The sequence below is a fragment of the Aquarana catesbeiana genome, linkage group LG13 (assembly GCF_042186555.1).
Source record: "Aquarana catesbeiana isolate 2022-GZ linkage group LG13, ASM4218655v1, whole genome shotgun sequence".
Taxonomy (NCBI): Eukaryota; Metazoa; Chordata; class Amphibia; order Anura; family Ranidae; genus Aquarana; species Aquarana catesbeiana.
This window is the reverse complement of record NC_133336.1, coordinates 81,916,504-81,941,441: the sequence shown is the minus strand read 5'-3', so window position 1 is coordinate 81,941,441 and position 24,938 is coordinate 81,916,504. Positions and strand designations below refer to the sequence as shown.

The following is a 24,938-nucleotide window of genomic DNA, read 5'->3' as shown; positions in this document are numbered from 1 at the left end:
ACTGGTCCAAATCATTTGGTGGAGGGGGGATTATGCTGTGTGGTTGTTTTCCAGGGGTTGGGCCTGGCCCCTTAGTTCCAGTGAAGGGAACTCTCAAGGCTTCAGCAGCATACCAAGACATTTTGGACAATTTCATGCTCCCAAGTTTGTGGGAACAGATGGCCCCTTCCTGTTCCAACATAACTGCGCACCAGTGCACAAAGCAAGGTCCATAAAGACATGGATGAGCAAGTCTGGGGTGGAGGAACTTGACTGGCCTTCGCAGAGTTCTGAGTAGAACACCTTTGGGATGAATTGGAGTGGAGACTGCGAGCCAGGCCTTCTCGTCTACATCAGTGCCCAACCTCACAAATGCACTCCTGAAAGAATGGTAACACATTCCCATAGACACACTCCAAAACCTTGTGGACAGCCTTCGTAGAAGAGTTGAAGCTGTTATAGCTGCAAAGGGTGGGCCAACTTAATATTGAACCCTATGGACCAAGACTGGGATGCCATTAACGTTCAAGTGCGTGTAAAGGCTGGCGTCCCAAAACTTTTGCTAATATAGTGTATCTACAGTATACACCTATGTCAGCACTTAATTATTTTATCTAGCAAAATAACACATCCCTAAACTTTTTCTAACCTTTAAAAACATAATACTCAGTTGCATATAGTTTCAAAATTATATATATGTATAACAGCAGTCTCTCCAACGGAACATTACTGCAACCCTGCTATATGAATAGCAGTGCCTCAATAGCTCAGGCACTATTTATTCATGTAAGGCCCATTTCCACTTCAGTGCTTGGCAGCATTTTTAAAATGTTGCTGCCATGATTTTAATTATGTTTGGACCAAAACACATTCTTTGTTAACACTAGTTATATACTGTATATACAGCATCTTATATTTATCTGAATTTAAAAAATGGTTTACAATTACATATTTTACGCCTCAATAAATTTCATACATAAAAATATAGGAAAACACTCTGCATTTCCTTTAAACAAAATTCATAAAATGTAATCAGTGAAAGAACCAAGTACAACGTCACCCAGACCTTACCTCCTCCTTCACAGCAATATGCATTTTACAAAATACAAATGAGATTATTATCATGTCAGCGTATTGTTAAATCTGTTTTCTTTACCTTGTCTCATGTGCCGCTCTGCATTTATTATTGCAGTGTCAGTGAAAAATCAACCATGGCTCAGTCTTCTGATTCAAGTGTTGGAGTTACAGATCCTGAGGATAACACTCCAAACATGATTGTCTACAGAAAAGTAAGAGTCTTTCTTTTCCTTATCATCTCTGCTGAAAATGATCAAAAACCTTGTGATAATATGATAAATATATAAAATATCATTACTTTTTCAATACCGAATTCCAGAAAAAATTGAAATAGGTTTAAATGACTTGCTTTACCTACCAAAATATATGTAAATTAAATATAGAGGCAGCAGAAATGGACTTTATAGGCACCAATTATAAAAATATATATACATTTTTATTAAACACATAGTACAAAAACATATTAAAACATTGCAATTAAAATGCAAGAAGCTAAATAAGTCTCTCTAGAATTGGTCATGATACTCAGAAGCATACCCTTGAACAGGGAAATGTTCCTGAATTGTAATACACTAAACAGAAATAACTCTACATGTTTCGCAATTGATTGCTTATTCAGGAGCCTGTTAATTAGTCTAGAGAGGAGAGAAACACAAAAAATCAGCCATGAGCAAATTTGGTAGGGTTCTTGGTGAACAGTCTCAAAAGTTTGCGAGGAGCACCAAACGGCAATCAAAAAGTTAATACCAAAATATATGCAATTCCCTAAAGCCAGCATTTCAACCCATACACCTCCGCCACACTACATAGCTGGGAGGTTTTTTTTTTTAACTTTCAGTTTTCTTTTGTCACCTGTATGCTCATTGGACAACCAATCAGGTCTATGGTGATAATGATTAATTGTCTATTAAGGAGGAAGCTGACATAGGCTACAGTGGTGTTATTTGCCAAGCTATGCAGTATGTTTATGTGTATATATTAAAAGACTGGCAGGACAGAACTACATATCTTTTTGGCAGGGAAAGGTTAACGTATATATTATTTCAGTCAAGTGCTTGCTTGGGTGGAGGCCCACTTTAAATACTAAGTTGACCTAAAATTGATAAATGACTGGTGGTTGAATCACTTAGTGGCTTCTCATTTCTCTTGTGTGTTCAGAAGGCCTGTTATCCCCCAAGGGTACCTGCCTTTGCCCCTCTCACCTCCTCTCTGCAGTTTCAACAAAGACAGCAGCCTCATTTCCCATGCTTCTTTCTCTTAAATATAAAATAACAGTTGATACTTTTGTTATTGCCATGGCTGGTGGACAGAGCTAGGAACCCAGGTGTAAAAGAACCCTTGCTACTGGACTCCTAAAAGAGAAGAAAGAAATGTTTTCTAAAAATGTATTGCTGTCCATAGAAGCAAAGAATGAACTTTTCTTTTACTTTCAAGCCATGGTCTGGAGAAATGACTGTTGGATTTTTAATGGCTACTATATGGGTCCTGCATAATGCAACGAATAAATATTAAAATTGTTTTGTAGGAACTTACTCTCTAATATGTTTAAGACTCTGGCCTTCTTTCTTTCAGTTGAGTATTGTAAATGAAGGCCCATTGACACAAAGGAGTTTATTTGCTAAAGGCAATTGGGCTTTTCACATTGGAAGGGAAGTTACAATTTGCAAGGGAATTTGTTCCAAAGCTTAGTGAATGTGGCGAACTTTCACTTTGCAAAAAACACCTAATCATGTGCAAGAAAATAAGAAAACATAATTTTTGCTTGTGCATGACTGGATGATGGAAGTCAGCAAAGCTTCACCGCATCCACTAAGCTCTGGGGCTTATTCCCATGCAAAGTGCAACTTTCCTTGCAAAGTAAACACTCCATTTTTCTTTCGTAAATCAACACCATATATGTAGAACGTAAAGCTGAATTCCAGCAATGATCTGTATTGCATACTTACATTTGTCCAGCTTGGCATGATATAAGTATGCACATTTCATGTCTGAAGGGCCACTGGGGAAGCTGAAAATCACTGTAATAGTCAGAGCTACTACAGCGATGGTCAACTTCCGGTGAAACATTTCCGGTATTGCTGTCCTGGCTCATTCACCAGCTTTCTTCCATTGCTTTCTGCGATCGGAAGCCACCAGCCTACCTTAGGTGAGTGTCCCCTATTAGGATTGGCCACCTTGGGAAGGGGTAACCCGCCTATTTTTTCCATTGGAGGCGCTTAACTACACACCACAGAGCCAATGGGAAGAATATAAGTCTATTTGTTGCATCTGCATAAGGACATGGTTCAATACTACTTTTTTATTTGTTCAATAAACAGATCTTACTGATTACACATTATACCTGAGTGGCTGAGCAGTTCCTTTGACTGTGGTTCTTAACCTTAGAATAGATATAGATGGTGTTGGATCAGGATATGCTCAGTATACTGGCCACATATGGTACTTTCATTTTGGTGGTCTATACCAGCCTTTTTCAACAAGGGTTGTCATCTGGGTTCTTCAGGGGTGCCTTGGCAAAATGCCTAAAAATACAAAACGCCTAAAATTACCTAATATTGCCTGATATTGTCCTAAAATTGTTAACAAGCCAGATCAAGCCTACCTTTTTATTACACAAAGCCACAGTTTTTTATTGTGCAGCATTACAACCTAAGGAACCATGTAGTCTAGCTGCTGGCGCCCTAACAACCAGTACTGTCTTAGGTTAATATAGATGATGTTGGGTGCCTGACAACTTCCTTGTTTGCCCCTACCCTGTCCCTCTCTGTCAGCACTAAAATCATGTTAATTAGTGAGGGAAAGAAACTGAAGGAGAAAAGAAATGAAGTACGCTAAAATACTAGCCTGTACCAGTGTGCAAAGAATGAATCACCTCTAATGATGGGTGTCTTTCGTGTGTAGATGCCGCTGCATACTATAAATTTGCTTTTTGCATTTTAAATTGGGTTGCCTCGCGATTGTGCATAATTTTAAAGTGTGCCTTGACTGAAAAAAGGTTGAGAAACACTGGTCTATACATAGACAACTGGAATGGACAGTGAACATATCCCAGAGACACTGTGGGCTAATATTTTGGGTTATTCAGTTTTCCGGGTCCTGTGCAAGAGGTTTACTTTCTGCACAGTAACTATAGGGGGGTTCACTCGCTTGGCACTGCGACCATTCATAAGTTTTTCGATGAATACAAGGCATTCTCTGATTGAACAAGGTATAGATCCTGACATCATCACCCCTCCTCCATCTTGTCCAGTCAGAGAATACCTTGTATTAATTGAAAAACATATAATGTGTTCTATGATTGGCAATAGTGCTGAGCAAGCAACCCTTTGTATTATGTATGCAGAGGGGGAGCCGCTCGCACAGAACCCCTGCAAGACTTGGATGATTGCAGCTATCATTGTAGTAACCCTGACTACTCCAGTGATTTCCACCTTTCCCAGCAGCCCATCAGGTAAAATATGCATACTTACATTGTGCCTGGCTGGATCAATGTATGTATGCAATACAGGTCATTCTAGGAATTCAACTTTAAGAAATTGATCATTTTGCAGTCATTTTCAGCTTGTGTCTTCCTCCAATTTTCAGTCGATATTTGATATATCTTAATGAAGTATTGGTCAAATTTTGTGTTTGTTCTTGGATACTCTGCATTGAGTTATTTTTTTGAAACTTCATACTGCTTTAATATATTCATGGGCTGTTTTCAGAAGTATATTTTTATTCAAGTGTTAATTCTGTTGTTTGCACAGTTTGGTTAAATCTTGTCACATAATTTCATGCATCTTCTTTTGTCTTTTTTGTTTTGCTTTTGATATGAATAATTCATACTTATTATACTTTATAAGACTACTATACTATTATGCTTTATAGTTTATACCTGTTGACTGATTTTATCTCATGTTTATATTACATTTTTGTGCTGACTAGATTGTATTGTACATGCTATGATAGATGGACAAGAAGCCATCAGATTATTTACTCATCACTAGGGCATATTTCAACACATTTCAATCCTCAAACATTTTTCAATGTCAAATCAAGGAGTTGGCATGTGTAGTAAATCATTGCTTTTCCTGTAATTGTGACAGTTTACATGGACACATTAGAACAACCATACAGATTATATATTTCAGCATGTACTGTACTGCAGTGCCCTACTTTCTCTTTGGTGACTCTTGGGGAGTGTGTGTGTGTGTGTGGTGAAACCCTTAACCGTTTCCTGACTATGGGTATTTTGTGCCTTCACTGGTAGCTGAATCACTTAGTGGCATTTTTATTTCTGTAAGAATTCCTGCAAGAAATAAAACCTGTGATTGAGACTGTCAGGGAAAAGAACTTGTCATAATGAAAGAAGAAATATCATTGCTGGCATTATGAAGTCTTGGAAACTGATAGTCTCTCTCTTCATTTCTTCTGTCCAAATGCAGATCAGGGTATTGTTTTAAAACAAGGAGCTTCTGAAATGTTTGGTCTGAACACTGTTGTCAACTTTTCTTTTCAAACTGGGCACAGATAATATGCAAATAGTATATAATTCAGATCCTGACACCCTGATAAGCAATATGTTTACGTATCGCCTTTAGCTATGTTGGGCTGAATAGGGAAGAATGTGAGGAGCTCCTGCTGCTGACTTTCAGATCTGCTGGTTTGGATGTCAGAATTTCAGAGACATCATAGACACATGCGGTCATTTTTGTAATGTTATAAAGGGAATTATTAAGGCCTTTACTATGTGACCATTTTTCAATACTGCTTAGGTAGTGTTTAGTGATTTACAAAGCTTTCCAGAAATTATTTATTGGTGGTCCTTCAAGATGAGTCTGACCAACTGCCCATAACTCCCACTGATTAAAATAAGATCTATAGCTGGAATGAACAGTGTCATCACTTAATGGATCTTGATGAATCACTGCTGGCATGTTAATATTATTAGATTAAAAGCTCCGTTGACAGTATGATAAACCTATATTTTTATGCTTAACAACAGCCAGCCTCTTATGCAGTTTAGTTCATCATCACTATAATAAACTATGCATTGAACAGGAGTGTACTTTCTCTGTTAAATGCATAGGGGTTGATTTACTAAAAACAAAATCTGGTACAGCTCTGCATACGCCAATCAGCTTCTCGGTATTTGTATATGTCAAAGCTAAATTGAACAAGCTGAAGTTAGAAGCTGATTGGCTGATGCACAGCTGCACCAGATTTTGCACTCTCCTGTTTTAGTAAATCAACCCCATAGACTACTTAGCTTTTTGTAGTCTAAAGAGTACCATGTACAACAAGCATGACTCTTATTTTGAAAATGCTAGATGTGTGGTTTTAATACTGATTTCTTTACTTTATGAAACACATGTATCAAAAGAACACCACTGAGTTGATGGAGGATTTCGGCTCTGGTATGTCAAAAGAGGTTTGACAAAGTTGTATCAAGTATGATCTTAACGGTGGAGCTGCTTTTGTAATCATAAACAAACAATCTAGTACAAAAGTATTAAGCAGCAATATGGCCTTTTTAAGACATAGCACCTCTCTATAAATGGAACCCTTAGTGTTGCCACATGGGCAGCAGGAAAACTCAGGTCAGTAACAGGTGTGCTGTACAATGAGTCTCACATCTCATACACTCCAGGTTTCTGCCATTATCACATGTTCAACTTTATTCAACTGTTAAAAATTACAGGTTTTGAAGCAGCGCTCCACTTCTTCATCAGGAAAAAAAATTGCTTATATTTTGACATGCTTACTAACATGATACTCTTTTTTTTTCAGCAAAGCATTAACAAGATTAAAAAATGCCCATCCATACTGTGTTTCAAGGTGTCCATAAATGGCAAAATGTTATAGCATATTTATTGCATTAGACCTACAATGCCTAGTATCAATCCTTGTACGGAGTGCAAACATATCAGAAAGTTGGTAGCCTAATAGCTATTGATTGAACAGAACGATAGATACAGTTGTGCAAGGAGCACATTTGCATGTACATGTCATCAATACTATCCAGGTCTGTTCTCCACAAAATTCAGTTAACCATCCCCACGTGCCACATGGTGAAACAGCCCTTACATGCTCTGTATTTAGACATGTTATACCTAATAATTTCCTCTCCACATCAGAAGTTAAGAAAGAGGGACAGCATTGAAACAAAAAAAAAAAAAAAAGCATGGTGGGTGTGGCTAAATTGCCAAACATGGTTAAATATGGTCTGAGCCTACCTGCAGTACACATTTCACACATATACTGCAGCCTTTGCATCTCCAAAATACTCCCTAACTACTGTACCACAAGTGAGAGTTTCACAGACACACATAAAGGATCGTCTTTAAAAAAAATTAAGAATAGAAATAGAATAGAATATTGACAAAGAGCTAACACTTTGTTGAGACTACCTTAAAGAAGAACTTCATTAAAATAGTTGGAATCAACTTGCAACTAGCAGCCATTGAGACAACTGTTGAGTATGACACAGCAGTAAGCACTTTGTTATGTACAACACAATGTATAGAGTGCAGTGGTCAGTATGTGTCATAGTCCCTCTTTTATTGCTGGTCAGCAGAAGGAGAGGCTGGCCAGTGTCTGGTGGCAGTGAGAGGAAAATACGGCTGTGTCGGTGGTCAATGGGAGAATAAACAAAATCAAGAGAGGAAAAATGTTTGGCATCAATGGCCAGGGGAAGGAAAAATGCCCAAATGTTGGTGGTCAGAGGGAGGAAAAAAATTGCCTGATGTTCGGAGTCAGTGGTCAGTTGGAGAAAAAAATGCCCCAGTGGTGTTCAGTAAGGAGCATTGGTGCTCAGTAGAGGGAGAAGGGGGACATTGGTACCCTGTGGAGTGGGAAGGGGGACATTGGTACTCTGTGGAGGGAGAGCGGGGCATTGATGCTCTGAAACGTTAACGCCATTTGAATACCAGTGCTCTGATTGCTGCATTACTTTGTAGTTTATCAGAGAGCTTTCATATTTATTCACATGGCTTAAGGATAGGTGAAAGTCTCAAATTTAGTTGTACCTGGTAAATAATTAGAAATATCTCTATTATGAGATCCTCAAAATATAATAACAGTGTAATATTTATGAGCTAACATATGTTACTGTTTACTGTTTTTACAGGCAAAGTAACCAAAAATGCGATATTAAAAATAATATGGGAAAAAAACATGCAGAAATAGCTATCAACATCTTAGCAAGGGCATATGCTAGTCCCGGCAGCAAAAGAATCAGAGCAGACAGAGCCAGGAATAGTTTTCAAAGCAGGGATTTAGGTCTCTTTCCCACTGGTTGCCTATAATGGGCTCTAGATCTGTCCTTGCACAGATGGCAGCATTTTAACTACATAGCAGAAATGACAGCCTAGGAGAATGTAAACATCAAGGGGATAGGTTAACTGCAGGGTGTTGATTGAATCCAAATGACACTGAAGTGTTGATCTAACACATGGTGGCACTTGGATAGTATATGGTAGAAATAAATGTGCCATTGTCCATTGATACCTAAGGGTTTATTTTAAAAAATGGTACAAGGAGCAATAAATAACTAATTTGAATTTACATTTTTTGCTCAACACTTTTTATTGGAGTTTTAACAAAGAGCAATGCAGAAACGTACTTACACATGTATTCAGATCCACAATAAAATGTCAACTCAAGGTCTACAAGTCAGTTACAGAAGGTGAGAGAATCTGGCAGCTTTCCAGCCCCATGATCCATGATCCATATAATAAACTAGTCCAAGGCAGAAGACTTCTGCGTTTGTCTATTAAAGTAAAACTATAGACAACATTTTTTAATTTTGAATATAGCAAGGAAGGGTGATAACCCCTGTTGGTTTATTTTTTTGCCATCTGTGCCCCATTGGGGAGATTTAGCTTCACTTCTTGTCCCATAGCCAAAACAGGAAGTGAGGGGAAATCACTTCAAATTAAGGGAATCCCTTGGGCCCCCCAGGTCACCAAAACTAGTGTCCCAATTGGAAGATTTCCCCTCTATTACTTTTCTAGGGACAACCCAACATTTGGGATTTTCTTTTTCACTTTTAATGATAATGGTAAACAGGATAAATAGAGAAGGTAAAGCTCTCTAACTGGGGCACAGACAGCAAAAAAAAAAAAACTGACAGATGTTCTAATCCCTCTCCACTCTATCCAAAATCAAGAAAAAGTTATGTCTTTAGTTATACTTTAATGTACAGTAAAGATTAAGCTGAAACAGACTAGAACTAGTATTAACCCTCCTGGCAGTATTCCTGGGTGTGGCTTGGGGTTACATTTCAGTACCACTAACGGTAAACCCGAGCCACACTCGGGATTGCATTGCAGAATCCTGGTACAGCGTACTTACCTTGTCACTGGGATCCTGCGATTTCCCCCAGCTGTGTCCTCCACCGGATCATCTGCCCTATGCTCTGTGTTCCCGGCTCCATTCCCTGCGAGCGTCGTGACACATGGGCGCAGAGCCCGGCGGCAAATTGAAAAAGTACAAAAAACATTATACATACAGTACACTGTAATCTTACAGATTACATCACTGTATCAAATAATTTCAACTCTCTTTTGTCCCTAGTGCTGTCCAGTGCCCAGCATGCACTTTTATATTATACTGTTCTTTCTGCCTGGAAACTTGTCCATGGCAACCAAAAAGTGTCCCTTTACGTCAAAAGTGATTTTAGACCAGCTAGAATACAGCGATAGTAAATTGGAACACTTGCAGAATTGAGCGATAGTGAATCGTGGGGAAATTAATTTTATTATCATATTATTATTTTTTATAATTATTTATAGTAATTTATTATGTTATAATTTATGATTTCGTGTTTCAAACGTTATCTACTAGACTCTTGTTTGGACAGATTTAAGTGTATTATTACTAAGAATTACAGGCCTACAGTATAAAAGGCCGAATTCTATAAAAAACAATGTACCACTTTGAGATTCAAAAATCTGACATAATCATACTGCCAGGGAGGTTACAGTACACGTTTATTTTATCTACTCTAACCAAAAGGCAGTGCAAGAGGAATAAGTAAGAGACCTTGCACAGAAAGTGGGAGAAAGCACTACATGTGAGAAGGAAGGGGAAAAAAGGGGAGGTAAGTAGGGATGAGCCGAACACCCCCCGGTTCGGTTTGCACCAGAACATAACGAACAGGCAAAAAATTCTGAAGAACACACAAACACCGTTAAAGTCTATGGGACACGAACATGAAAAATCAAAAGTGCTAATTTTAAAGGCTTATATGCAAGTTATTGTCATAAAAAGTGTTTGGGGACCTGGGTCCTGCCCCAGGGGACATGTATCAATGCAATTTTCTTTTTAAAAATGGCAGTTTTTTCGGAAGCAGTGATTTTTTTAATACTTAAAGTGAAGCAATAAAAATGAAATGTTCCTTTAAATATCGTGCCTGGGGGGTGTTTATAGTATGCCTGTAAAGTGGCACCATTTTCCTGTGTTTAGAACAGTACCACAGCAAAATGACATTTCTAAAGGAAAAATTGTCATTTAAAACTGATCGCTACTGTAATGAATTGTTGGGTCTCATCAATATAGATAAAACTCATTGAAAAAAAGGGCATGGGTTCCCCCCCAGTCCATTACCAGGCCCTTTGGTTCTGGTATGAATATTAAGGGGAACCCCGAACCAAAATTTAAAAAAAATTGCGTGGGGGACACCCTAAAATCCATACCAGGCCCTTCAGGTCTCATATGGAAATTAAGGGGAACCCTGCGCCAAATTAAAAAAAAAGATGGTGTAGGCCCCCCCCAAAAAAAATCCATACCAGGCCCTTCAGGTCTGGTATGGATTTTAAGGGGATACCTGCACCAAATTTTTTTGAAAAATGGCATAGGGGTCTCCCAAAATCCATACCAGACCGTTATCTGAGAACGCAACCTGGCAGGCCGCAGGAAAACATTGTACCCCTACCATTTCACAAAAAAAAGTGTCAGAAATGGTAAAAAACACAAGAGACAGCTTTAACCTCCCTGGCAGTATGATTATTTCGGATTTTAGGTGCTGAAAGCGGTACCATTATTTTGCATGGAAATTTGGCGTTTTATATTGTAGGTCTGTAAATCTTAACAATAACACACTTAAATCTGTCCAAACCAGAGTCTAGTAGATATCCCGGGTATGATAAAGTTTGAAACACAAAAACATAAATTATAATATAATAAATAAAAATAAATAATTTAAAAAAATTTAAAAAAATAGTAATAAAATAAATTTCCCCACAATTCACTATCGCTCAATTCTGCAAGTGTTCTAATTTATTATCGCTGTTTTCTAGCTGGTCTAAAGCCACTTTTGACGTAAAGGGACACTTTTTGGTTGCTATGGACAATCTCCAGTTTCCAGGCAGAAAGAACAGTGTATATCATGTAAAACTGCATGCAGGGCATGGGCCAGAGCACTGGGGACAAAAGGGATGTGAAATCATTTCATACAGTACTGTAATCTGTAAGATTACAGTACTGTATGTGTTATGATTTTGACAGTTTTTTGAATTTGCCGCCAGGCTCCGCCCCCGTGCGTCGCGCCGCTCGCAGGGAACGGAGCCTGGCACGGAGAGGCTTCGGAGGAGGACGGAGCCCTCGGACACTGCAGGGGACATCGCAGGATCCCGGGGACAAGGTAAGTAACGCCGCCCCAGGATCCTGCAATGCGATCCCGAGTGTGGCTCGGGGTTACCGCTAATGGTACTGAATTTTAACCCCGAGCCACACTCGGGAAAACCGCCAGGGAGGCTAGAGTGTCCTTTATTAAAATCTAAAAAAATAAAAATGTCCAGCGATGTAAATTCACGCCGCCCGACGGACCGAAAAAGAAAAAAGCTGCAACCATTACGCCTCCATGGGAGGCTCCCGCCGAATGACGCTTCTTCTGGGTGACAGTTCTTATATAGCTGAGGGCGGGGCCACCCGGTGATGTAAACGGGTGACCCCCTCCCCCTCTGACGCCACGGGGAAGCCACGGGGAAGCCCCCTTGGCGTCAGAGGGGGGCGGGGTCACCTGTTTACGTCACTCGTATACAACCACTGGGCACATGGTTGTATAAAGCAATCTACTGAGCTAGACTGAACCAGCTTTTGAGGGAGTCTATTCCACATTTTCACAGCTCTTACTATGGAGAAGCCTTTCCATATTTGGAGATTAAATCTCTTTTCCTCCAGACGTAGAGTGCCCCCTCTGTGATGATCTTAAAGTGAATAACTCAATTCCTTATATGGACCCTGTATGTATTTATACATGTTGATCATATCCCCCCTTAATCTCTTCTTCTTTAGAGAGAATAAATTCAGTTCCTCTAATATTTCCTCATAGCTGAGCTCTGCCATGCCTCTTATCAGTTTGGTTGCCCCTTTCTTCACTTTCTCCAATTCCCCATTATTATTTTTTGTGAACTGGTGCCCAAAACAGAACTGCATATTCTAGATGAGGTCTTACTAATGATTTGTACAGGGGCAAAATTATATCTCTCTCTCTGCTGTCCATACCTCTCTTAACCGTTTGCCGACCAGCCGCCCTCATTTTACTGCGTGAGGTTGGCACGATCCCGCGAACCGTCAAAGCTATACGTCGGCTTGCAGGATTGGAATAGCAGGTGCACGCACGCGCCTGCTGCACTGCGGGGGTGCCGATGCTCTTGGCCAATGGTCGCGATAACCGCTGGCCACGAGCGATCGCGAGTGCGAGAGGCAGAACAGGGAAGTGTGTGTGTAAACACACAAATCCCTGTTCTGTTCTGAGAGGAGTGACAGATTGTGTGTTCCTATTAGCTAAGAACCACGATCCGTCGCTTCATCTAGTCAGTCCCCTCCTACTTCAGTTAGAAACACGTAACAGGGAACATAGTTAACCCCTTGATCGCCCCCTAGTGTTAACCCCTTCCCTGCCAGTGACATTTTTACAGTAATCAGTACATTTTTATAGCACTGATCGCTGTATAAATGCCAATGGTCCCAAAGATGTGTCAAAAGTGTCCGATGTGTCTGCCATAATGTCGTAGTCCCGATAAAAATCGCAGATCGCCGCCATTACTAGTAAAAAAAAATAATAATAAAAATGCTATAAATCTAGCCCCTATTTTGTAGACGCTATAACTTTTGCGCAAACCAATAAATATACGCTTATTGCAAATTATCACTCAATTTTTGTTTATAGCGCAAAAAATAAAAAACGCAGAGGCGATCAAACACCACCAAAAGAAAGCTCTATTTCTGGGAAAAAAAGGACGTCAATTTTGTTTGGGTGCAGCATCGCACCGGTCATTCAGCAGTCAAATCTTCCGGGGCTCAAGTGGTTAATACAAGAAAGGATTTTGCTCGCTTTGGAAACCACAACTTGGCATTGCAAGCCAGTATTACGCTTATGATCTACCAGAACACCCAGATCCTTCTCCACCATTGATTCCCCCAGTTGTACTCCCCTTAGTATGTATGATGCATGCATATTCTTAGCCCCCAAGTGCATAACTTTACATTTATCAACATTAAACCTCATTTGTCACATAGATGCCCAATTAAACCATGCATTGAGGTTGGCTTGTAAGTTGGAGACATCCTGTAAGGAAGTTATTCCACTGCATAGCTTGGTGTCATCCGCAAAGACTGAAATGGTACTTTTAATCCCAGACCCTATATCAAGTAAGGGACCCAACACTGAACCTTGGGGTACAGCACTGATAACCTTAGACCACTCAGAGTATGAATTATTAACCACTGCTCTCTGAATACTGTCTTTTAGCCAGTACAGTATTAACCATGTGTGGGGAACTGTGTCAAACGCTTTTGCAAAATCCAAGTATACCACATCTACAGCCACCCCTCTGTCCATGATTTTACTTACCTCTTCATAAAAAGAAATCAGATTTGTTTGGCAACTTCTGTCTTTCATGAACCCATGCTGTCTGTTGCTTAAAATATTTTTTCCAGCAAGGATTCATTTATGTGGTCTTTTTATTAACCTCCCTGGCGGTATGATTAATTTGGATTTTAGATGCTGAAAGCGGTACAATTATTTTGCATGGAAATTTGGCGTTTTATATTGTAGGCCTGTAATTCTTAACAATAACACACTTAAATCTGTCCAAACAAGAGTCTAGTAGATATTCCGGGTATGATGAAGTTTGAAACACAAAAACATAAATTATAATATAATAAATAAATATAAATAATTTTAAAAAATAATAATATAATAATAATAAAATAAATTTCCCCACGATTCACTATCGCTCAATTCTGCAAGTGTTCTAATTTACTATCGCTGTTTTCTAGCTGATCTAAAGCCACTTTTGACATAAAGGGACACTTTTTGGTTGCTATGGACAATCTCCAGTTTCCAGGTAGAAAGAACAGTATATATCATATAAAACTGCATGCAGGGCATGGGCCAAAGCACTGGGGACAAAAGGGATGTGAAATAATTTCATACAGTACTGTAATCTGTAAGATTATAGTACTGCATGTGTTATGGTTTTTACATTTTTTTAATTTGCCGCCAGGCTCCGCCCCCGTGCATCGCGCCGCTCTCAGGGAATGGAGCCTGGCACAGAGAGGCTTCGGAGGAGACAGAGCCCACGGACACTGCGGGGGACATCGCAGGATCCTGGGGACAAGGTAAGTAAAGTCGCACCAGGATCCTGCAATGTAATCCCGAGTGTGGCTCGGGGTTACCGCTAATGGGACTGAAATTTAACCCCGAGCCACACTCGGGATTACCGTCAGGGAGGCTACACTCTCCAGTATCTTCGCCACTATAGAAGTTAAACTAACAGGTCTATTGTTACTTGATAAAGACTTTGATCCCTTTTTAAATATAGGCATCACATTGGCCTTATGCCAATCCAGTAGTACTATGCCAGTCATTAACCGATTCCGGACCGCCCACCGCATATATACTGTGGCAGGGTGGCCCGGATGCGCAAAATCACGTACCTGAACATGATTTTATGCATGCAGTGTAGGGGGAGCCCGCACGTCGCCAGAGCTCTGCTCCTGCTGTGGTTGGACACAGCGGAAGCCAATCAGCGGGTCTAGCGGCCATGATGGCCACGGTGACCCGCCAGTTGTTTTGTGGAGAGACAGAGCAGCGATGTGCCCATGTAAATAAGGCAAACCGCTGATCTGTCAGAGAGGAAAAGAGAGATCTTGTGTTTCAGATAAGCTGAAACACGATCTCTCTTTTCCTCCAGTGTATCCGTTCCCCACACAGTTAGAAAGCACCTCCCAGGCACACACCTAACCCCTTGATCACCCCCTGGTGTTAACCCCTTCCCTGCCAGTGTCATTTATACTGTGACAGTGCATTTTTTTAGTACTGATCACAGTATCAGTGTCACTTTGTGCCCCAAAAGTATCACTTAGTGTCCAATTTGTCCACCGCAATGTCGCAGTCCCACTAAAAATCGCTGCCATTACTAGTAAAAACAATTAAAAAAATTCCCTAAATATAGCCCATAGTTTGAAGACGCTATAAATTTTGCGCAAACCAATCAATATACGCTTATTGGGATTTTTTTACCAAAAATATGTAGCAGAATACATATTGGCATAAATTGATGAAGAAATTAGATTTTTTACATTTTTTATTGGTAATGTTGTTTAGCAGAAAGTAAAAAAAATATTGTTTTTTTTTTATTCAGAATTGTCTTTTTTTTTATAGTGCAATAAATAGAAAATGCAGAGGTGATCAAATACCACCAAAAGAAGGCTCAATTTGTGGGAAAAAAAAGGACATCAATTTTATTTGGGCAGAGCGTCGCACGACCGCACAATTGTCAGTTAAAGCAACAGTGCCGTACCACAAATGGTGATTAAAGAGCCCTTAAAATTAGAAACAATGGCTTTGATATGACAGCTCAATTCTTTTAGAATGGGTGTATGCCATCTGGTCCAGGTGCTTTATTCACTTTTGCTCTGTCTAAATATTTGAGGACCATACCAATTTTGAGCCATCGTGGATCATTTGGGGCTGTGTCAATACCATCCCCATTAAGGACTTGAGCTCTCCCATGCTCCTTTTTATACACAGAGCTAAAGAAGGTAAATAATAAATTTGCATTCTCTTTCTCCCCGGTCACCCACTCTAGATTATTTTGTAACGGGCCTACATGCTCAGACCTGACGGTTTTACTATTATTCTATTTGAAGAATTTGTTGGGGTTTGTCCTATTGTCTTTTGTAATCTGTCGTTCATTTAGCATTTTTGCGGCTTTGATTTCCTTTTTACATATTGTGTTATATTCTTTGTAACATTTGAACAATAATAGTGTTCCATCATTTTTATATTTTTTAAAAGCTCTTTTTATTTATAACTTTTTTTAATTTTGGCAGTGAGCCACATAGGTTTTATTGTTAGCCTTTTAAACTTGTTACCCATGAGAATATACTTTTCAGTGTGTTCTCACACAGTCTTTTTGAAGAATTCCCATTTCTGTTCTGTGTTTATCTATGCCAATATTCCCTCCCAGTCTAAGTCTTGGAGAACAGCCCTCATTCTTGGACACTTTGCTTTCCTAAAGTTAAGCGTTTTTATATTTCCAGTATGTGCTTGTTGGTTACAGCTAACATTAAATTAATCATGTCATGGTCACTGCTATCCAGATGTTCTTTTCTATGAACATTAGTGATAAGCTCTGCATGGTTTGAGATTACCAGGTCCAGCAGAGCATCATTCCTAGATGGGGCCTCTATGAACTGGACCATAAAATTGTTGTGTAATAGGTTTATACATTTTTGCCCTTTAACTGTTCCTGCAGTGCCATTTCGCCAGTCAATTTCCACGTAGTTAAAATCCTCCATTATTATCCCCGTCCCAGCCCTTGCAGCCCTTACTATTTGTACAAGGAGCCAAGTCTCCACCATTTCAATAACATTGGGTGGCCTATAACAAACTCCAATGATTACTTTTGTAGTACGCACACCCATGTGCAGTTTCACCCATAATGCTTCAGCCTCATCACACTCTCACACTCTTTGTTGTTCAGTCGTTTAGTCGTGTCCGACGCTTCGTGACCTCATGGACCATAGCACGCCAGGCTTTTCTGTCCTCCACTGCCCCCCGGAGCTTGCTTAACTTCATGTTCGTTGTTTCAATGATGCTATCTATCCATCTTGTTTTCGGTCATCCTCTTCTCCTTTTTCATCAGAGTTTCATCAGAGTCTTTTCCATGAGTCCTCTCTTTGCATTAAGTGGCCAAAGTATTTGAGTTTCAGCTTTAGCATCTGACCTTCCAGTGAAAATTCAGGGTTGATTTCCTTCAAGATTGACTGGTTTGATCTTCTTGTGTCCAAGGGACTTTCAAGAGTCTTCTCCAACACCATAGTTCAAAAGCATCAATTTTTCAGCATTGAGCCTTCCTTATGGTCCAAATTTCACAGCCAAAGGTTACTACTGGGAATACCATAGCTTTGACTATACTACCCTTTGTTGGTAGGGAGATGTCTCTGCTTTTTATAATGTTGTCTAGGTTTGCCATTGCTTTCCTCCTAAGAAGCAAGCAAGTCTCTTTCACGGCTACAGTCACCATCTGCCATGATCTTGGAGTCTAGGAAGATAAAATCTCACACTCTTACACTTAAACTATATCTAAGGTCAAAACTCTTTTTGCATACATTAGATAATCATTAAAGTGTACGCATGACCAAAAAAATGTTGTTTTAGATAGCATGAGCAAGAGTTACAACTGCTGTTTTACCATTATCCAAAACTCTATCACTTTACTTTCACTTCTAATCTTGCAGAAAATGTTTTACTAGACAAGATGTGAGGGGAACTTTCCAACAGCAACATAGACACACATAAAATGCTTTTCTCTTGCAGAGTAGGAGAAAGCTAAACCCCCCTGTCAGATCTTTATTTCTGTGTCACTGTTGCAGATTTCCCACCATTTTCTCTCTGGTGAAACTGTTATGGCAGGACTGAAAATGAGGGGAAATCTTTTTAATAGAACCCTGATTAGCAGTAAAACCTAACAGCATTTCTAATCCTTCCCCCATACTATCCAAAACTATAAAAAAAAAATGCTTCCATTGGTGAGTATTTCCCTTTCCCAGAGACCTATGGGGTTTATTTACTAAAACTGGAGATCAGGCTCACTGCTGCATAGAAACCAATTAGCTTCCAGGTTTTATTGCCAAAGCTTAATTGAACAAGCTGAGGTTAGAAGCTGGTTGGTTTCTATGCAGAAGTGAGCCTGATTTTGCACTCTCCAGCTTTAGTAAAAAAAAAAACCACGGTAAGAAGTAATCTCCCCAAAGGGAAGGGAAATCTCCTCGAGAGACAAAAAGGATAAGCAGACAGGGTAAGCAAATGTGTTAAAAAGTAGTATATTTTATGAACCAAAAATTCTATCAAACTCACATTTGGATAAGTGTCTTGGGGCATAAGAAGTCTCCACAGTTCAGTGTGCAAAGATGCCCTGGAACTTCACAGAAGCTGACAAGTGTTTAAGAAATGTACTACTTCTTAACACATTCCTACACCGTCTGCTTAATTTGTTTTTAGCTGGATCACCCCTGGTCATCCAAGGGCCTGCAAGAACTATTGTAGATTCTCCCTTTATGGGAAATGGGAAACATAAGATTTTACATGTTTTGTGATGTGAACTACCTCTGTATTTGTTTATGGGAAATCTCCTCTTAAACACTTGTCATTGAAAGAGGCATTCCCATTTAGTTTACAACCCCCCATCATATGACAGCTCTAACATCAGTAGTCTACATTTAGTAAAAGGCCATTGATGCTCCATTCGAAGATATGAATTCTGGTGATTAGAAGGGAGCAGCAGAAACACCTTACATAAAAATGAAAGCCTTTTATTGTGGCTATAAGCTCCAAAGTCTGCTCAGCCACAATCAAACATGTTTTCATATAGTAACAAAGGTTCTTATAACCTATACAAAGTAAGCACTAATATGTACACAACCATCAAGCTTGGAAATGTTGATCTTGTAACCAAAATTTGACTGCTGTTCTCTATATATGCCCAGGGTCTCTGGCAAATCTTGTAAGGAAACACAGGATAAAACCATTATAGGCATATGAAGCTTTCAAACTGCTGTTCACCTTGCAGATCTATAAAAATAGGTAGAAGTTGATTTTCTTTTTTTAACCTTGTATCATCCACTATAACACGATTGAATAGGAGGGCGAAGGAAGGAATTTTTGTCTCTTTCTTTAGACAAACTATTTTGGATTCCTCTGAAGTGAATGATCGCACAGTAATTATCTGAAAACTTCTATTTAAAACAGCTTTTCATATTACCGTCTGCTTAAAGCACAAAACACTCTCTAATTAAAAGTGCTTTTAAATTTGTTTTATAGATATGCAAAGCATGCAAGCTTGTATAAGATTGTGGCAGTTCTTACATGTTGGGATTCACATGATCAAGCTTTTAGTGGGATAATTATATCTTTAAAATAGTCCATTCAGAAATGCGCGCAATATGTGTTTTTGTATGTCCAGATCCATAAGGAGTTTATGACAGAGCTAAAACTGCTAAGCTATTAATGTCAGCTCCATTTACTCTATTGTGCTTTTATCTGTCAGCCTAATATGCTTATTTTACAGGAAGAAGCTTTTGGTACCTCCTGGGCTGATAGCAGATGCTGAGCTTAGCTTTTACTTCAGGAGTCACATCTATCCAGTCCATTTTTCCTTTTGGGGTAGTAATAAATGTACAGTAAAGCCCTGTGATGAAGAACTCCAGGGCACTCGCCTGCTCTACGCTGTTTGAAATTAAAATCTCCAATCCGGGGTTTCTCCTGGATTGCAGTTTTTAATGCCACTCCTCCTCTAATATGAAGTTGACAAGGCATTCATTTTTTGTTTCAATGCAAAAAAACAGGATGAAAAAATGCATTTTTTTTTTTAGAAATCAGCCCCCCTAATATTATGTGTGAATAGCTGCAAGTCCTGATCTCTTACACATTTCTTATTTTAATTAAGACTGGTTTATTAATTCTAGATGAGTTGAAGATGCTCTCAAGAGATAAATAGAAATAGATTTAGCTTTCAAGAGTATAGCCTTTCTGTATGAGTTACAGCTCACTTTGTTCAGTCATTTGTCTGAAACATATGTGAAAAATGTCCTTCTTTTGGGAACATGTTTGATCTTTTCACCTGGGATATCTATAAACTGTAAAACCACCACATCCTTACTTTTTACACACTGACTGGTTTGAGTTGCATGCATCTGTAAATTCCAGGGATAGAATCTGGATGTAGAAAATGCAAACAGAGGGTCAATCATCAAGGGTAAGAGTAGTCATGGCAACAATAAAGTGACACGATTTACCATTTCAGTCCTATGTCTGGTCTGGATTGAAAGGATTTCTATTTCGGCATTCCTGCAGTTCTGTAAGCAGGAAGATATTTTTTTTATATATACACAAATGACAGGATATAATATTGACTCACTACACCTGGAAGGGTGAATTCGTAAAGAAATCTAATATTTAAGATGGCTGTGTGGATTAGCTCAAATGTGGCACTTCCAAGGATGCAGCCCACTTACCAAATTTTTGTTTAAGAGCTGTTTTGCCCACTTTTATGCAAAGAAAAGTTCATAGAAAACAATGGGGGTTATTTACGAAAGGCAAATCCACTTTGCACTACAAGTGCACTTGGAAGTGCAGTCGCTGTAGATCTAAGAGGGACATGCAAGGAAAATAAATAACAGCATTTTATCTTGCACATGATTGGATAATAAAATCAGCAGAGCTTCCCCTCATTTCAGATCTTCCCGTCAGATCTACAGTGACTGCACTTCCAAGTGCACTTGTAGTCGAAAGTGGATTTGCTTTTCTAACCCCCGTTTTTTTCAAATTTTCTTTGAATTTACCGATTTTTTTTTTTTATTTGAAATGTTCGAATCAATAAATTTTGAATCTGTTGAATCCAATTTTTTTTTAAAAAAAGCTTCATCTTGAATATCATATAGGAAAACTGAAAATTTAGAATAAATGCTATTATAAATTATATACTATGGGGTTGATTTAATAAAGGCAAATAGACTGTGCACTTTGGAAAGTGCAGTTGCACTCTGCAAGAGCAGTTGCTCCAGAGCTTAGTAAATGAGGAGGAGCTCTGCTGACTTTCATTATCCAATCATGTGTAAGCAAAGATTATAAGGAAGAAAGGGCCTGCGGCCAGTGCAATCACCAAGATTAGAGCTGTTGTGCTAGACACTCAGTTTACCAAAAACTCTCCAAAAATCTTCAAAACACTCTGCAAAAATGAATATGTCTTAAATGCATAGCATTATTATGTGCACTAAAACGTGTGTTAACGCGGGTCAAAACATGCATCAATACAAGACAGCACATGTTAAAACGAACATAAAATGAATGGAAATGTACATCCATTTTCCCTGCATTTCATTGAAGTCAACATCTATATAAATATATGTATATACCTATATATTTATAAGTGGGTAGACACAGCTTGCTTGCTAGAATGGGAGCATGCACATAATGATAGGGATGAAGAAAAATGGCTCAATCTAAATTAGTATATAGAAGTACGGGCGGGTACCATCATCCTTTTTTTTTTTTTTTTTAAACTCTTTATTGCAAAATTTTACTTTACAAGTTATTTGACACAACTTACATTATCGGTTCTATACTTTTTCTTCCACAAATTTTACATAAATATCATTATCATTTCCACTCTTACACTCACTCTTCCCTCTCATTCATCTTATGGTAACTAATTCTTTTCTCCTTTTACTCATTTTATACTGTAATTTCTGGTCTTCCTATATCTGTCGTCAAATGTGATTTATTCCATTTTGCCCAAACCTTATCATATTTCTGCATATTTCCTCTTTGTTCATGCATTATTTTCTCACATGGGACCACCTGGTTTACCACCCTCACCCACTGATTTATTGTAGGTGGGCTTGGCTGGATCCATTTTTCCACTATTTGTTTTCGGGCCAGGAATAATACTTTTTGCAAAAATATCCTAGTGTAACCACACACCCTATCTTTTACCAACCCCAGCACACATAGCTCCACCGTAATCGTCATAGGTTTATTTATGACTTTTCCTAGTTTCTTAACTACCTGTTGCCAATACCTTCCTATACATCCACACTGCCACATGACATGGATGAAATCCGCTCCACCCTCTCCACATCTTGTACAATCTGACGCCTGCATCCTCCCCATCCTATATAGTCTATTTGGTTGCCAAATATGTCTGATGTATTATATTTAATTGAAATATTCTATTGTTTATTGCCGGCGATACTTTCAGGTGCGCGGGGCAGATTTCATCCCAGTCCTGTTCACTCATTTCCGGGATAACTCCCTGCCATTTTTCCCTCACACCCACCGGGTCCCCCTTTATTTTTGCTCTGTAGCAAGTGTGAATACAACTTAGATATCAGTCCCTTTGGTCCTTGAGATTTTAATATTCCTATGAGGGGATATCTAGAGATTTTTGGTTCTTTCCTTTCAAACTGTTCTCGTAGTAAGTGTCTTAGCTGTAGATATCTATAAAATTGTTTACTCTGGAGGTTATATTGTTTACACATATTCTCATATGTCACTATTACATTGTTATTATACATCTGGCCAATAGTTTTTATTTTGTTCTGTTTCCAGTAACTACTATCTTCAAATCTTTCTAATTTTTCAAACATTGGGTTGTTCCATAATGATATTTCTGGCGGAATGTCCCTATATCCCGTTAATTTTTTTACCTCCTTCCATACCGACCTGGCCAGCTTTAGAAGAGGAATTTTTATTCCAATCCTTCTTAATTCTGCTATTTCTAATCCTACCAGAAGATCTCCTACCTGCATTTTATTTAGTAAATACTTCTCCACCCTCATTTCTCGTCCCTGAATTACGCAGTTCCTTAAGTGTTTTAATTGCCCCGCCAAATAATATAAATATAGATCTGGTATTGCCAGTCCTGCTGCAGTATTAGGTCTTTGTAGCGTGGAAAGCTTTAATTTACAACGCCCATTTGCCCAGATGAATCTAGTTAACAGGGAGTTTAATTTTTTGAATATATATTTTGCTATTTTTACCTCCAAATGCGCCATCACATAGAGACACTTCGGTAGTATAATAGATTTAATCAACTGTACTCTCCCTGCCATTGATAACGGTAGTTTTTTCCATACTCCCACTTTATTCTTTACATATTCTACCAAGGGGTCTATATTTACTTTAAGGGCTTCTTCTGCTTCCAATGTAATATTTATTCCTAAATATTTAAAAGTGTCCACTATTTTTAATGGGGTCTGAAAATTCCTCTCCTTTCCTGGTCTTAATAACATCAATGCGGATTTTTATTTTGAGTCCCGATAGTATCCCATATGTTTCTATTATCTTCATTGCCTCCCCTAGTGAGCTATATGCATCCTCCATATATAATATGATGTCATCTGCATAAAGTCCTATGTGTTCAGTCCTATCCCCTTCTCTAATCCCTTTATATATTTTAGATTGTCTAAATCTATTAGCTAGTACCTCTATAGCAAGTGAGAACAATTGGGGGGACAGCGGGCACCCCTGTCTCGTTCCCCTTTGCAATTTCACTGTGGGGGACAGAATTCCATTTATCAAAAGGTTAGAGCATGGTTGTTTATACAATATTCTCACCCATTTTCTGAATCCTTCCCCAAATCCACTTTTTTCCAACACTGCCTGCAGGAATTCCCATTCTATAGAGTCGAATGCCTTGGCCGTATCCAACGATGCCAAGGCACTCGACTCTGGAAAATAATCTTTCAGCTGAACCATCAGCTGAGTTCTTCTAATATTATTTGTTGTGGACTTCCCCGGCATAAATCCTATTTGATCCTCTGATACAATAGATAGAATAACCCCATTAAGCCTCTTAGCCAATACCTTTGCCAGTACCTTGTAGTCGACATTTAACAAAGATATTGGTCTATAGGACGCACATTCCTTCCTATCTTTCTCTGGTTTTGGTATCAGTATTACTGTTGCCTCATACAAGGATGCAGGCATCTCCCCTCGATCAAATGTCCCCCTATACATCTTAGTCAGTGTCGGAGCAATAATCTCCACGTGCCTCTGATACATTTCCAATGGGATGCCATCGGGTCCTGGTGATTTACCCTTTCCCAAAGACTCTATGGCTTCTTTTACTTCCTCCACTTCGATATCTTTCTCCAACTCCTCTTTTTGCTCTTCTGATAATTTCAGGAACTCCAAATCCTCTAGATATTTTCCTATCTGCTCTCCTGTACATGTCAGCGTCCATGTATACATTTTCTCATAATACCTATAGAAGGTTTCCCCAATGTCCTCCACTGTCTTAACCATCTCCCCCTTCTCATTCCTCACTTCTGTTATAGCCAGTGTGGATACTTGTTGTTTTATCAGATAATTTACTATTTTATTGGCATAGTGTCCTTAGTCATAATTTTTTTGTTTTAACTGGAGCTTCTTACGTTTATTTTTAATTATTAACTGATTCTTATATTGGCGCACCGCTCCTACCCATTTTATTTGGTTCATGGTAGAGGGGTTCTTAATAAACTCTGTTTCAGTCTTCTTCCATTCTTCTTCCATTTCCTCTTCCTCTTATCTATTGGTGCGTTTAATATATGATATTGTCGATCTTACTATCCCTCTTATATACGCCTTGAAGGTATCCCATGTTACTCCCTCCTTTATACTGTCCTCATGGGCTTTCAGAAACATTTCCATTTGCTCCGGTATACGGTCATTTGACCCAATCTGGGCTAGCCAGTAGGGCTGTATTCTATATCCCGGCCGCCTTCCTCTGGGACCTATCCTTAGCTCAAAAATAAGCCCAGAGTGGTCAGACACCCCTTTAATCATGTATGCGGCTGAGTGCACCATTGGGAGTATTTTCTCATTTCCCAGAGCCAGGTCT

The 24,938-nt window shown here is 39.0% G+C and overlaps 1 protein-coding gene across 2 annotated transcripts in view; it reads left to right on the top strand.

Annotated features, from left to right (window-relative positions):
• The window catches only part of RGS6 (regulator of G protein signaling 6), a 905,069-nt gene that overhangs the window by 101,594 nt on the left and 778,537 nt on the right, over nucleotides 1-24,938 (top strand). For both annotated transcript variants that reach the window (XM_073609698.1, XM_073609699.1), the window contains exon 2: nucleotides 1,172-1,268. In XM_073609698.1, the coding sequence (XP_073465799.1) occupies nucleotides 1,191-1,268 (78 nt within the window). In that variant the 5' untranslated portion in view covers nucleotides 1,172-1,190. The remainder of the gene's footprint in view (nucleotides 1-1,171; nucleotides 1,269-24,938) is intronic.